General features: G+C 44.3%; 1 protein-coding gene and 1 long non-coding RNA gene across 3 annotated transcripts in view; one reads left to right on the plus strand and one right to left on the minus strand.

The window, feature by feature from the left end:
• The window catches only part of VPS53 (VPS53 subunit of GARP complex), a 125575-nt gene extending 125271 nt beyond the window's left edge, over nucleotides 1-304 (minus strand). Inside the window, exon 1 of the mRNA XM_067714648.1 lies at nucleotides 47-304. Within this exon, the coding sequence (XP_067570749.1) occupies nucleotides 47-133 (87 nt within the window). The 5' untranslated portion in view covers nucleotides 134-304. The remainder of the gene's footprint in view (nucleotides 1-46) is intronic.
• LOC137211918 (uncharacterized) lies at nucleotides 302-14549 on the plus strand. Of its 2 annotated transcripts, XR_010937276.1 has the most exons (4): nucleotides 302-654; nucleotides 6873-10061; nucleotides 12942-12972; nucleotides 13516-14549. It is a non-coding gene; the product is annotated as an uncharacterized lncRNA (long non-coding RNA). The 2 variants fall into 2 exon arrangements; XR_010937277.1 differs by lacking the exon at nucleotides 12942-12972.
• Nucleotides 14550-14570: the final 21 nt, after the last annotated feature.

The following is a 14570-nucleotide window of genomic DNA, read 5'->3' on the forward strand; positions in this document are numbered from 1 at the left end:
GCCCCAGCCTCCACACTCTCCTCCCGTCGAGGGGCGGAACGCTCACCTGCTCGATGGCGAGCTGCACGTCGGGCGTGAGCTGCAGCACGGCTTCCAGCTCCTCCACGAACTCCAGTTCCTCCTCCTCCATCATCCTGCCGCCCAGCTCCCTCCCGGCGCCCACCCCTACCCCGAGCCGCACCTCCTGCAGCCACCCACGCCCCAGAATAGCAACCCTCCAGCGGCAGCACTCCAGACAGCCTGGGCTCTGTCACCCAGTCGGGCACTTCCGGGAAGCCAGGCACTTCCGGGATCCGGGGCATTCTGGGATAGCGGAGGACTGACCTCTGGTCCCAAGGAGGAGGTGTTCCTGTCACCTCCCGGAGTCTCCCTGGGCAACCCTGTAGTGCGGCGGCCCCCACCTGCCCTCACCCCTCCTTAAGATGGTGGGGACCCGCTTCACCTCGCCGAAGGCGCCCTCCCCACTTGGGCCCTGGCGCTGGGGAGGACCCGGCCGCTCCGGCAGGACCCCCCAGTGAGGGTGCGCCCCAACACCGTCGCGATCGAATGACAGCAGCTCTCACGGGCCGCGAGGCCAGCGATCCTTCTCAGGGGCCCCTTGCTCAGTGGCAGTAGGTGTCCCCCCAGCCATCGGGGGAGAAATGACCCCAGCTGGTAAGTGGCGATGTTGCCAAGGACAATTTGTAGGATGGGAATTTGTCCACTTGACAAGAGTTAAATTCCCCGTGTGCCAAGCTTCTAGGCAGCATTTTCTGGGGGCGTCCGCACCCAGGGGCCCCTTGCTCAGTGGCAGTAGCGGGGGCGGGGGAAAAGATCCAGATTAGGCAGTGACCCGCCCTGGGGAAATGTTGACTTTCTCTGAGACTGAGTAGCTGGAGTCGAAGTCACGGTCCACGAATGATGAGCTGTGTGATCTTGAACAAATTACTACATCGGCCCTGCTTACCCTGCAAGGATGCGGCGAGAGAGAAAAATTAAAATTGCTATGCAAATTTAAGCTAATAATACAGGTAATATGAGTGTGTCTAGCCCTTATGTACCACAAAGGAAAAAGCCAGGTCACCCTGTGGAACCACTTTTCCTCCAGACACAATGAGATAATTGCAGACAAGGGAAGAGTTGTTTTATCAGTTAAACATGGTAAAACTCCATGATGAAGTGTCCCTGGCCCCAATGAGCTTTTTTTTTTTTTAATCAAAATTGTGGTTAAAAAAAGATGGGAGCAATATAATTTCTAACAGTAAAGGAAGGCTTAAAAATATAAATTGGTTACATAATAGAATATTACTGACTCAAAATCATGGTTTTTGAAAATTATTTAATGACATGGGAAAATGTGCATAATATATTTCAGAAAGCAAAAATATACAGCATGGTCCCAGTTTACATGTGTGTGTATTTTGTGCCTATAAAAATTATAGCAAGAAATATTACTTTTCTGCAGATGATGGAATGTATTCTTTGCACATTTTCCCAAAATGTCTATGAGCCTGTAGCATTTTTATAATCAGAAATATAAATGCCTTTTTTTTTTTGCGGTACGCTGGCCTCTTACTGTTGTGGCCTCTCCCGTTGCGGAGAACAGGCTCCGGAAGCGCAGGCCTAGCGGCCATGGCTCACGGCCCCAGCCGCTCCGCGGCATGTGGGATCTTCCAGACCCGGGCACCAACCCGAGTCCCCGGCAGGCGGACTCTCAACCACTGCGCCACCAGGGAAGCCCATAAATGCCTTTTTTTTTGTTAAAGGAAATGATAATTTTATCCATCTGTCTTGGATGTTTTTCATTTTTTATATACAGTAAGAAATAATTTATATACAGTAAAATCCACCCATGTTTAGAATGCCGTGAGTTTTAATAAATGCATATAGTCATGTAACCACTGTCACAATCAAATCCTAGGACAGTTCCATCGTCCCCCCCAAATTCTCTCATGCCCCACCTCATCCCCTGGCAACCACTGACCAGATTTCTGTCCCTATAGTTTGACTTTTCCAGAATGTCATATAAATGGGATCATACAATATGTCACCTCTTGAGTCTGGCTTCTTTCACTCAACATAATACATTTGTATATCATCCATGTCGTTGCATGTATCAGTAGTTTATTTCTTCTTGCTGAGTGGTAAATACACTATCTGGATATACCACAGTTTGTTTATCCATTCCCTGGCTGAAGGACATTTGGGTTGTTTCTAGTTTGGGGCAATTATGAATAAAACTGCTATAAACATTCATATGCAGGTTTTTGTGTGAACATAAATTTTCATTTCACTTGGGTAAATACGTAGACGCGGGATTGTTGGGTTGTATAGTAAGTCTGTGTTTATAAGAAACCGGTCAACTGTTTTCCAAAGTGGGCTGTTATCATTTTCGCATTCCTGCCAGCAATGGATCAGCGTTCTGGTTGCTCACAGCACTTATATTTAATGATGATAATAATGGCTCACATTTCCTAGCCCTTCCTATATGCCAGGCACCATGCTAAGTATACATTGTTTCAATCTACATGGCAGTTCTGAGGTTGGTAGTTATTATCATCATCTGCTATTCACAGATGAGAAAATTGGGATGTAGTTAAAAACTAACAAAAAACGTTCCCAAGGTTCCATAACCAACTCTTCCTGCCATTCATTCATTCATTCAATAAATTTATTGAATGAATAAATGAATGTTCCTGCTGGCAATAGGCACTAGGCCAGGTGCTGGGACTTTAGCAACCAACAAAATAGACCAAGTGCCTGCCTCCACGGAACTATTTCCAGGTATGAAAAGGGTATTCATACTTATAAGCAAAGAATTGTGTTAGGTCTAATGAAAGACAAGTAAAGCATACTATGGAAGACGATATTGATAGAGTGCTCTGATTGTATGTGGGGTTCAGGAGAGGCTTCTTTGAGGAAGTGACTTTTAAGCTGAAGCAAAGGGTGGGGTGTGAACAGGAGTTGACAGACAAAAGGAACAGTATATGCAAAAGCCACGAAGATAGAAGAAATTGGCCAGGGTGATGGGACTTTCAAAGCCGAGGGGAGAATGGAACAAGAGGCCGAAGAAATTGGCAGTGCCAGATGGTGGAGACTCTTGAAGGTCATTTGAGAGATGGGAAGCCTTTGAAGGATTGTAAGCAGAGGAGTGACAGGACCAGCTTCACCGGGCCTGTCATCAGCCCTAGTCCCCTCATTTTTGTTTTCTCTGCTTCCAAGTGGCCCACAATGTCATGGAGAGTCATGATACCAGGGTGACCATCTCCAATACAAAGTCATGCTGTCCCATTGCCACTGATTGTCCTTTTACAACTCCCTTGTCAACTCTCATTGCATTCCCCCTGCAACCCAAACCTTTCCCTATGCTGAAGCTCCCAACTCCATTATCCCCCTTCTCCCTATTTCCAGATAAGATAATAATAATGAATATAAGTTTGGGTTTAAGAGAGTTACATGGTACAAAAGTCTAGGAAGATAAAAGAGCAGAGAGATAGGTGGACATCAGGTGAAGAAAACTGCATTAAATAGTAACAGACTAGGGCTTCCCTGGTGGCGCAGTGGTTGAGAGTCCGCCTGCTGATGCAGGGGACACGGGTTCGTGCCCCGGTCCGGGAAGATCCCACATGCTGCGGAGCGGCTGGGCCCGTGAGCCATGGCCGCTGAGCCTGCGCGTCCGGAGCCTGTGCTCTGCAGCGGGAGAGGCCACAACAGTGAGAGGCCTGTGTACTGCAAAAAAAAAAAAAAAGTTTTATGTCCTAAATATAATATTGTTCAAGATTCGATAGCTTCCTCCACCCCAATCCCCCTTGGAGATTCGTTGCTTTGAGAGATCACTCCCACAGCCATCTCTAGTTTCCACATCTTTTCTGTCCACACTTGGCTTTCTCTCCTTAGTGTCAGTCACACATTTTCAAATGCCTGTGAAAATCTTCACTTTGCTTATCATCAGTTTCTTTTTCTTTGCCCTCACTGCCCTAGCCTAAGCACATTTATCTGTTGGGTTTAGAGTATAGCATTTGATGGCGAGGCACTCCAGTAGTGCTATCAGTTAGCGCCCGGGGTACTTATACAGAGTTTTACGGGCAGATTTAATCCACTACACCAAATGATAGCAAATGGTTTCAGGGACTAATACAATATAGTGCATTTACATAGTACTTTAATGAACAGTTTAAATGTTTTCATATATGTGATTATTATTATCTTGGCCAGAAGGCTTGTGCGATCCTAGTTTCCTGACCAGGGACTGAACCCAGGCCCCCTGCAGTGGAAGCTCGGAGTCCTAACCACTGAACCACCAGGGAATTACACATATATGTTATTTCTTTTTAAAAAAAGTTTTTAAATTTTATTTATTTATTTTTGGCTGCATTGGGTCTTTGTTGCTGTGCACAGGCTTTCTCTAGTTGTGGTGAGCGGGGGCTACTCTTCATTGCAGTGCGCAGGCTTCTCACTGCAGTGGCTTCTCTTGTTGCGGAGCACAGGCTCTAGGCTCGTGGCCTTCAGTCGTTGTGGCACGTGGGCTCAGTAGTTGTGGCTTGCTGGCTCTAGAGCGCAGGCTCAGTAGTTGGGGCGCATGGGCTCAGTTGCTCCACGGCATGTGGGATCTTCCCGGACCAGGGCTTGAACCTGTGTCCCCTGCATTGGCAGGCGGATTCTTAACCACTGCGCCACCAGAGAAGTCCTTCATATATGTTATTTCTTACACTTCTCCATAGTTCTTGACGTAGGTGGGACAGTAGGGTGAGAAGCCAAGGTCAGGCAGCTAAGTGCTGGCCTGCTAAGATGACACCAAAGTCTGTTATGTTCAAGTGTTTTTGCTCTTAATGCCTCTCAAACCTACCTGAGCCAGGTCCTGTTACAGCATTACGTATAAAAATCAAGGCCATTACTTTTCAACAGCTTATGTGACACTTTCACACTTTAAAAAATGATGATTCCTCAAAAGTATGTTAAATGAATGTCATTTCTTTCTTTTTTTTTGGCCGCGCTGCACAGCTTGCGGGATCTTAGTTCCACAACAGGGATTGAGCCCGGGCCCTTGGCAGTGAGAGCGCAGAGTCCTAACCACTGGACCACCAGGGAAGTCCCTGAATGTCATATTTTTTTACATATTACCTTTCATATAATTTTCAAGGCAGTGTGCTTTATCAGATTTCTAACTATAGTTTTCAAAACCCTCATACACTTGTACAACATGGGAAAATGTAAAAGTTATTCTTAATTCACCTCACCCCACAGGCACAAAACCGACACACGCCCATACACACTTCTCTCACCACACTGTTAGTCTGGTGTTCCCCTTCCAAACCTTTCTTTGCGTGATTATGTAGCAATATACGTACAAGCACATTTATAGTTTTTTTTAAACTGTAATTTACATCTCACTGTACTTATTGTGATTTGTTCTTTCCCCTTTAAATTTCCAGTATGTTCTGGAGATCTTTCTCTGTATTTTGGTCTATCTCTCCTTTCAGAGGCTACGTAGCATTCCATTGTTTGATCATACCATAAAATATTTTGTCAGACGGTCTCCCACTTGACTTACGATAGTTCAATTTACAATTTTTCAACTTTATGATAATGCGAAAGCAATACGCATTCAGTAGAAACCATACTTCGAATTTTGATCTTTTCCCGGGCTAGCAGTGTGCTGGGTGAATACACTCTCTTGCGATGCTGGGCAGGGGCAGCGAGCTGCAGCTCCCTGTCAGCGAGGCAGTCGAGGGTAAACAACTGGTACTCTTACCCATTCTGTTTTTCACTTTCAGTACAGACTCAATAAATTGCATGAGATGTTCAACACTTTGTTATAAAATAAGCTTTGTGTTAGATGATTTTGCCCAAATGTAGGCTAATGTATGTGTTCTGAGCACTTTTAATTAAGATGGGCTAGGCTCCGCTATGTTGTTCAGTAGGTTGGGTATATTAAATGCATTGTCAACTTACGGTATTTTCAACTTACCATGAGTTTATCGGGACATAACCCCACCATAAGCTGGGGAAGATCTGCATTCCACTACTGGATATTTAGATCATTCCTAATTTTTCTTTGCTATTACAAACAATGCTGAATCCTTGCAATACATATTTATACTTCTTTCAGCACTGAGAAAAGTGTCTATAACCCTCATATCTTTATGTACACTGGATATTATCAGTCTTGTAAATATTTACTTGCACATAATCTCTAATTCACACAAGCTTTATTATTTATTTATTTATTTGGCTGCGCCGGGTCTTAGTTGCAGCACGCGGGATCGTGGTTGCTGCGTGTGGGATCTTTAGTTGCAGCACATGAACTCTTAGTTGCGGCATGTGGGATCTAGTTCCCTGACGAGGGATCAAACCCAGGCCCCCTGCATTGGGAGTGCAGAGTCTTAGCCACTGGACCACCAGGGAAGTCCCACATAAGCTTTAGAAAGAGCTTATGGAGTCCATTAAAAACACGCTGGGATTTTGACTGGAATTGTATTGAATTTAGACATCAATTTGGGGAAAGTTGACATGTTTACAACATTGAATTTTTAGGCCATGCTCTCCATTTATTTAGGTTTTTATGTCTTTCAGTAAACGTCTGTGGCTTTCTTCATATAGGTCTTGCATATTTCTTGTTAGGTCTAAAACTAGTGATTTTATAAATTATAAAAAAATTGTAAATGGTCCTCTTTTTCTATTACCATTTCTAATTGTTATTTGTTGGCTTATAGAAAAGCCATTTATTTTTGTGTGTCAATTTTGTATCTAGCCACCTTACCTCAACTGTCTTATTCTAAATTTCAGTTGATTTTCTTATTTTTTCTTGATAAAGTACCATATTGTTTGAAAAATAGTGATAGTTGTTTCTCTCCCTTTTCAATGTTAAAATCTTTTTTTTTTTTTTTTTGCAGTACGCGGGCCTCTCACTGCTGTGGCCTCTCCCATTGCGGAGCACAGGCTCCGGGTGCACAGGCTCAGCGGCCATGGCTCACGGGCCCAGCCGCTCCGCAGCATGTGGGATCCTCCCGGACCGGGTCACGAACCCGTGTCCCCTGCATCGGCAGGCGGACTCTCAACCACCGCGCCTCCAGGGAAGCCCTTAAAATCTTTTTTGAAGGCTAATATGTGTGCTGCTGTATTGGCCAGGACCACAATAGTAGACGTTAAACAGCAGCAGATTGAGTGGACATGGTATTTACTATCTAAACAGGAGAAGAAAACATATAAGGACAAACCAATCAAGCCACAGATACTGCATAAGGAAACAATGGATTTATAACACATAAAAGAAGGAAAGTGGCAGACTCTTGACTACCAAGTGCTCCCTCCTCTTCATCTTACACTAATATTATTTAAAACCTTCCAAATCCTTCTAAGACCTCTGCTAGGCAGCTCCATCATGTTCCCTGGCAACGTGGGAGTTTGCTCTGTCTGCAGAGCAAATGTATTTCAGCCTGGCTCTTACATCAACAGCTCATTCAGTCTTTAGACTGACCATTCATAGTTCATGAGGTCAGTCACAGGCAAGTGTGACACTCAGGTGCCACATAAGCATGCGCTAGGATTCTTGGGGCTGAGGTTCTTTTTTTTTTTTTAACATCTTTATTGGAGTATAATTGCTTTACAATGGTGTGTTAGTTTCTGCTTTATAACAAAGTGAATCAGCTATATGTATACATATATCCCCATATCTCTTCCCTCTTGTGTCTCCCTCCCACCCTCCCTGTCCCACCCCTCTAGGTGGTCACAAAGCACCGAGCTGATCTCCCTGTGCTATGCGGCTGCTTCCCACTAGCTATCTATTTTACGTTTGGTAGTGTATATATGTCCATGCCACTCTCTCACTTTGTCCCAGCTTACCGTTCCCCCTCCCCATATCCTCAAGTCCGTTCTCTTATTCCCGCCTTGCCCCTAGGTTCTTCATGACCTTTTTTTCTTTTTTTTAGATTCCATATATATGTGTTGGCATACGGTATTTGTTTTTCTCTTTCTGACTTACTTCACTCTGTATGACAGTCTCTAGGTCGATCCACCTCACTACAAATAACGCAGTTCTGTTCCTTTTTATGTCTGAGTAATATTTCATTGCAGCTGTATTTACAATAGCTAGGACATGGAAGCAACCTAAGTGTCCATCAACAGATGAATGGATAAAGAAGATGTGGCATGTATATACAATAGGGCTGAGGTTCTTGTTGCTATATATAATGAAGATTCCTTCCCAAAATAGACTTTTAAGTCTCTGTAACTAATCAACTCTCTCTGCATTGTTCTTTTTGTTTTTAATGAAGTATAGTTAACTTATAATGTGTTAATTTCTGCTATACAACAGTGATTCAGTTATACATATATATACATTATTTTTTATATTTTGTTCCATTATGGTTTATCCAGGATATTGAATATAGTTCCTTGTGCTATACAGTAGGACTTTGTTATCCATTCTATATAAAATAGTTTGCCTCTGCTAATCCCAGAGTCCCAATCCATCCCTCCCCCAGTCCCCCTCCTCCCTGGCAACCACAAGTCTGTTCTATGTCTGTGAGTCTCTTTTGTAGATAAGTTCATTTGTGTCATATTTTTATTTTATTTATTTATTTTTAATTAATTTATTTTTGGCTGCATTGGGTCTTGGTTGCTGTGTGTGGGCTTTCTCTAATCGTGGCAAGTGGGGGCTACTCTTTGTTACAGTGCGTGGGCTTCTCATTGTGGTGGCTTCTCGTTGCAGAACACGGGCTCTAGGCGTGTGGGCTTCAGCAGTTGTGGCACATGGGCTCAGTTGTTATGGCTCGTGGGCTCTAGAGCATAGGCTCAGTAGTTGTGGCACACAGGCTTAGTTGCTCTGCGGCATATGGGATCTTCCCGGACCAGGGCTCAAACCTGTGTCCCCTGCATTGGCAGGCAGATTCTTAACCACTGCACCACCAGGGATAGTCCTGTGTCATATTTTAGATTCCACATGTAAGTGATGTTGTATGGTATTTTCCTTTCTGTTTCTGACTTCACTTAGTATGATAATCTCTACATCCATTCATGTTGCTGCAAATGGCATTATTTCGTTCCTTTTCATGACTGAGTAGTATTCCACTGTATATACATACCGCATCTTCTTTGTCCATTCACCTGTAGATGAACGTTTAGGTTGTTTCCATGCCTTGGCTATTGCGAATAGTGCTGCTGTGAACATAGGGGTGCACGTATCTTTTTGAATGCTAGTTCTTAGTTTCCAGCATTTAAGTTTTCACCTACAATCTTGCTGAGCTGTAATTAACTCCTGGCGTTGAGATTGACTGTGCATGGCACAAGACACTACAGACTTAGCTTCACAGGAATGCTTTTCCTTCATTCATTTCTTAAGTACCAAGCGCCTACATAACCGTAGTTTACTACATAGGTTAATAGAGCTCAGCCTATAAAAAGAAAAAACTAGATACTTAAATAGGAGCTTGGGGTCGCTATAGATATTATGATGCCACCTTAAAAACAGAAACTGAGAGTGCTAGTAAGGATGAGAATCTTAATATTTTTAAGGATAAAGTTACCAGAAAGGATGAAGCCATTGTCTATGTTTGTGTGCCAGGATGTGTCTATGAACAAACCTGCTCTCACCCCAAGAATTCCTTTCAAAACCAGTGAAAACCCACTTTGAAATATAATCTACAATAATTTAAATATCAAATCACTTCTGACTTATTAAAAATGAGGTTTGTGAAAATCTTAACATTGAAAATGCTTATGATAAGTGAAATATTAATATTCAAAATTAATTTAAAGGGACTTCCCTGGTGGCGCAGTGGTTAAGAATCCACCTGCCAATGCAGGGGACTTGGGTTTGAGACCTGGTCCGGGAAGACCCCATATGCCACAGAGCAACTAAGCCCGTGCGCCACAACTACTGAGCCTGCGCTCTAGACCCTGCAAGCCACAACTACCGAGCCCACGTGCCACAACTACTGAAGCCCGCGCGCCTAGAGCCCGTGCTCCGCAACAAGAGAAGCCACTGCAATGAGAAGCCTGCACACCACAACAAAGAGTAGCCCCCACTCACCGCAACTAGAGAAAAGCCCAGGAGCAGTGACGAAGACCTAACACAACCAAAAGTAAATAAATAAATAAAATTTAAAAAATTAATTTAAAGCATGATCTCAATGAAATATATAATAAATGCATATTCTACTATATATTTATACATATGGAAGAATTCTATTAAAATGTTAATAATCTGAGAGTAATATCTCTCAGTGGTGGCATTATTTATGATTATTATTTTCCATATTGCACAGGTTTTACTTTTTAAAGTATTACTTTTATGACCAAAAAACTAAAAAAAAAAAGAAGAAATCATATAAGTTAAAGTAAGCAAAATCAACCTTTTATGGAATTACTTATGAGACATGAAGACACTGAAAATTGTTGACCTGATGATTTAGGAAGGCAGCTGAATTTGTTCACAGCAATTTGCTGGTTCTAACTCATTTCAAAGGTAATTTCCTTAATGGATTAACGTCCTTGAATACTTTTTTTTTTTTTTTTTGCGGTACGCAGGCTTCTCACTGTTGTGTCCTCTCCCGTTGCGGGGCACAGGCTCCGGACGCGCAGGCTCAGCGGCCATGGCGTACAGGCCCAGCCGCTCCGCGGCATGTGGGATCCTCCCGGACCGGGTCACGAACCCGTGTCCCCTGCATCGGCAGGCGGACTCTCAACCACTGCGCCACCAGGGAAGCCCTTGAATACTTCTTAAGCTTGTAGGACTCACTCTGCTTTTAGTTAGGTGTAGCCATCTGCAAACAAGCAAATTTTTGCATTTATAGCAAAGGAAACGCCTATGTGAAAGGACTTTGAAAAAAACAGAGCAGTACACAAAGGCAAGCACTATATAATCAGCTCTTTGTGTAAATTATGGTTTTTATTGACAGGGATCATTATCACTGTGTACAAAAGCAAAGACTTTCCTGTGGTGTGCAGCTGTGGCCACTGTTTGCAGAAGCCACGTGCTTGGGTGTGACTGCTTCTCGGACTCAGAGTTTGCTATTGCAAATAGTCCAGGATATAACTGAAGAAGCTGCAGTCTGGAAGCTGGCTAAGGCAGGCCTAGGGCATCTTCAACCCAATAGATGTTTATTGAGAAGCTTACCAGCAAGTAACTGTGCTGTGGGGATACCAAGAGAAAGAACAATAATCCGGGCCTCTGCCCTGCATATAGTTTTTTTTTTTTCTTTTGTCTGTGCCAGTGGCATGTGGGATCTTAGTTCCTGGTCCAGGGATCGAACCTGCGCCCCCTGCAGTGGAAGCGTGGAGTCTTAACCACTGGACCGCCAGGGAAATCCCTGCCCTGCATATAGTTTACATGTATTTTTGAAAAGATCTCACCTAATTCTCACAGCCACCCTGTGAGTTAGGTAGAGGGACCCCCATTTACAGGGAAGGGTAGGTAGTTTTCTCCATGTCACACAGCTTCTGAGTAGCAGAGCCAAAACGGGCACTCAGGTCCTCTACTCCTAACCCTGGAGCTGCCATGGCTGCCTCCTGGATAGATAGGCCCCACCTGCCCATCAGGAGCATTCAGTCTGGAGGGGAAACACAAATGCAGGTATCAGTGAAAGGTGTTGATCAGGTGGTGTTACTGAATGCAAAGTACAAGGGGGAAAAAAAGGTAGGAACTAACTTCCTCCTGGCCACACTCTGAGTCCTGAGAGCAAGCTGCCTCCTTGAAATGCTGTCTGGCTTTTGCTGATGGTAGCCTGAAGGGAGTGATGTTCCATTAACGGCCATCACTTTCTTTCTCTTTGTCTGCCTCAGCATGAAGTAGTTGCAATCACCCTGGAACATGAATCAGGAGTCCAGGGTCCTAATTTGAGACTTGCCACTTCGTAGGGTGGCAATTCAGTTTACCATTTGCATCCAAGTCTCCTTATCTATAAAATGAAAATAATATGTTCACCTACCTCACTGGGTTATTTTGAGAACCAAGTGAGATAATACATGTAAAGTGCTTTGAAAAATTATAAAGTTAGGGCTTCCCTGGTGGCGCAGTGGTTAAGAGTCCGCCTGCCGATGCAGGGGACACAGGTTCGTGCCCCGGTCCGGGAGGATCCCACGTGCTGCGGAGCGTCTGGGCCCCGTGAGCCATGGCCGCTGAGCCTGAGCGTCCGGAGCCTGTGCTCCGCAACGGGAGAGGCCACAACAGTGAGAGGCCCGCGTACCGCAAAAAAGAAAAAAAAAAAAAAATTATATATAAATATAAAATGGTGTTAATAATAGCAGCATCAGAGCCCATAAGCTCCACCCCACACATTTATATTTGTGGGTAAACAATTAGAAACAGTGGTTATTAATCAGCAACCACATTGTGAAAAAGAATTATGTACTCTCGCCTTGCTTATCAAGTTTGAAGGCAGAATAGTCATTAAGCACATTGACCTTGAAGGCAGAAAATACTGAATCCCAACTCTGCTACCAGCAGTGTGACCTTAGCAATATTTTAGTTGCTTTGGGTCTCATTTTGCAGACACACACTCACTCACACAGAGTGAGGACAACAGATTTTTCGCGAGGAACCAATGAGATAACTCATGCAAAATGCTGGATCCGGTACCTGGCACACAGTAAGCACTCAATAAGCATTAGCTTTAAAAAGTATCAAACATTTCTTGAGCGCCTGCAACGTGCCAGGTATAACTTAGGAAACAAAACAAAAAGATTCTGAGGGTTTTTTTTGTTGTTGTTTTTTTGGGGTTTTTTGACCGTGCCAAACGGCATGCAGGATCTTAGTTCCCCAACCAGGGATCGAACCCGGGCCTGGCAGTGAGAGCGCCCAGTCCTAACCACTGGACCGCCAGGGAATTCCCGACATGGTCCTGTTTCAAGGAAAGCGCATACAAATAAAAACCAACTTGCTCACTACTCAAATGCAAAGGCAGTTTAGAAAATGAACTTATCAACCTGCCTGGAGAGACAGGTAAATTGAAACCTTCTTGCAGGAGGAAACAGTTGACTCAAGACTTCTGAAGGGTGAGTAGAAGTTTGTGTAAAAAAAAGCTTGATGCTTTTTGACATTATCGTTTGCCCACTTGAAAAGCCAGGGCTCACTTTATGCTTGTTGCCCTTCTGGTGGTTCAGCCTAAACATTCTGGTGACTTCATGAGCATGGTGTTGGAAACTGATTTTACTGGTTATTTTCTATGCATGAAACATCTGTTGTTTTGTTGTCATTTCATAGACTCCTTAAGAGCTGTACAAACGACTTCTTGCATAGGGGGTAGATTGATCCCCATCACTGAAAAGTATTGGCATCCTTGATGCACGTTGCTGATCCCTTTAAGAAGAGAAGGCAGGGAGGACTTGTGACCACTTGTCCCTCTCTGGAAAAGCTGGAGCCAGAGGTGACTGGGATAAACGGGTAGGGAGTAGAAATTGCAATGCAGAGGATTTGTTGTTCTGAAGAGAATGGAAGATAGCTGTCCTTTACCCACACGCAAATGTGAATGTACAGAAAGCTTTTTATTTGCCAGATATCTTGCTACCAAATTGAAGTATCTTTCTTATTTCACCAAGGGTGTTACCGGTGAATTTGGGAGTTAGAGATGTTGCCCTAAGTGGAAGAAATATCAGACTTTTCTTTGGGTTTTCTGCTTCCTTAATGTTGCTTCCTAAATCCCTCACCTTAACCACATATACGACGACGTTAAAAGCTGTGTTTACATCGGCTTCTACACCAGCAACTGCCATGTTAGAGAAATTTAATTGACATCTAAAGAAATAATGTTACCTTATGAAAGTCATAGAATCTTAAGAATTTTGAGCTGGAAGAACCAAAGAGAACTTGTAATTCAGCTTTTTCATTTCACAAATAAGGAAACTGACCCAGGGAGGCTGAGCCCAGCTGTTCCAAAGGACTCTTATGGGGCTTTGGTTAGCATTTTGCATGATGGTGATTTGAAGAGACCCACAGTACCTTTCAATTGCTGTAGACATAAATGAATTGTCTTTCCCCCCACATTTGTAAGCTGAGGAAGATACAGACCAAAGTAAAACTCTGGCAAGTCCCAAGAGAAGAGAAGCCGGTAATACTGCAGTTACTGTATTGGTGCCATGTGACTGGGGCTGAGTGAAAATGATTCGATTCCGCCCACCCAAGTTCAGGGCATTTGGCCCGAGAACTTTGAAGTAAGCACAACGCTGTGAACAACAACAACAACAAAACAGTCACCAAGACGGGACAGCATCTTGACCCAAAGCCTAGAGACAGTACCGCAGTACCACGGGAAGTCTGCAGCCGTGAGATTCCACCTCGATGTGTGCCTTGAGAGAGGAGCTGCTGGATCGATGCTCCTCTGGAGAAATTTCGGCGGTTGGCAGGACGTGGAAAAGCCATCTCTGGCCGGCAGAACAACCATTTCCTTAAGCCTCCCACTTGGAAGCGAGAGCGCTTCATAGATAAGTCAGGCGAGCAGACGGCCTCAAGCCCACCCGCCCTCTCCTTCCTTCGCCTGGAGAGACGCTCACCGCCCTGTTCGCGCCGGGCCACGCCCCTATCCCGCGGGCTCACCCCACCCTGCTGGTCGGGGTCTAGGCCCGGAGCCTTTTCCTACCTGGCCCTCTCGGGGCCT

This window comes from Pseudorca crassidens, chromosome 19 (assembly GCF_039906515.1).
Source record: "Pseudorca crassidens isolate mPseCra1 chromosome 19, mPseCra1.hap1, whole genome shotgun sequence".
Taxonomy (NCBI): Eukaryota; Metazoa; Chordata; class Mammalia; order Artiodactyla; family Delphinidae; genus Pseudorca; species Pseudorca crassidens.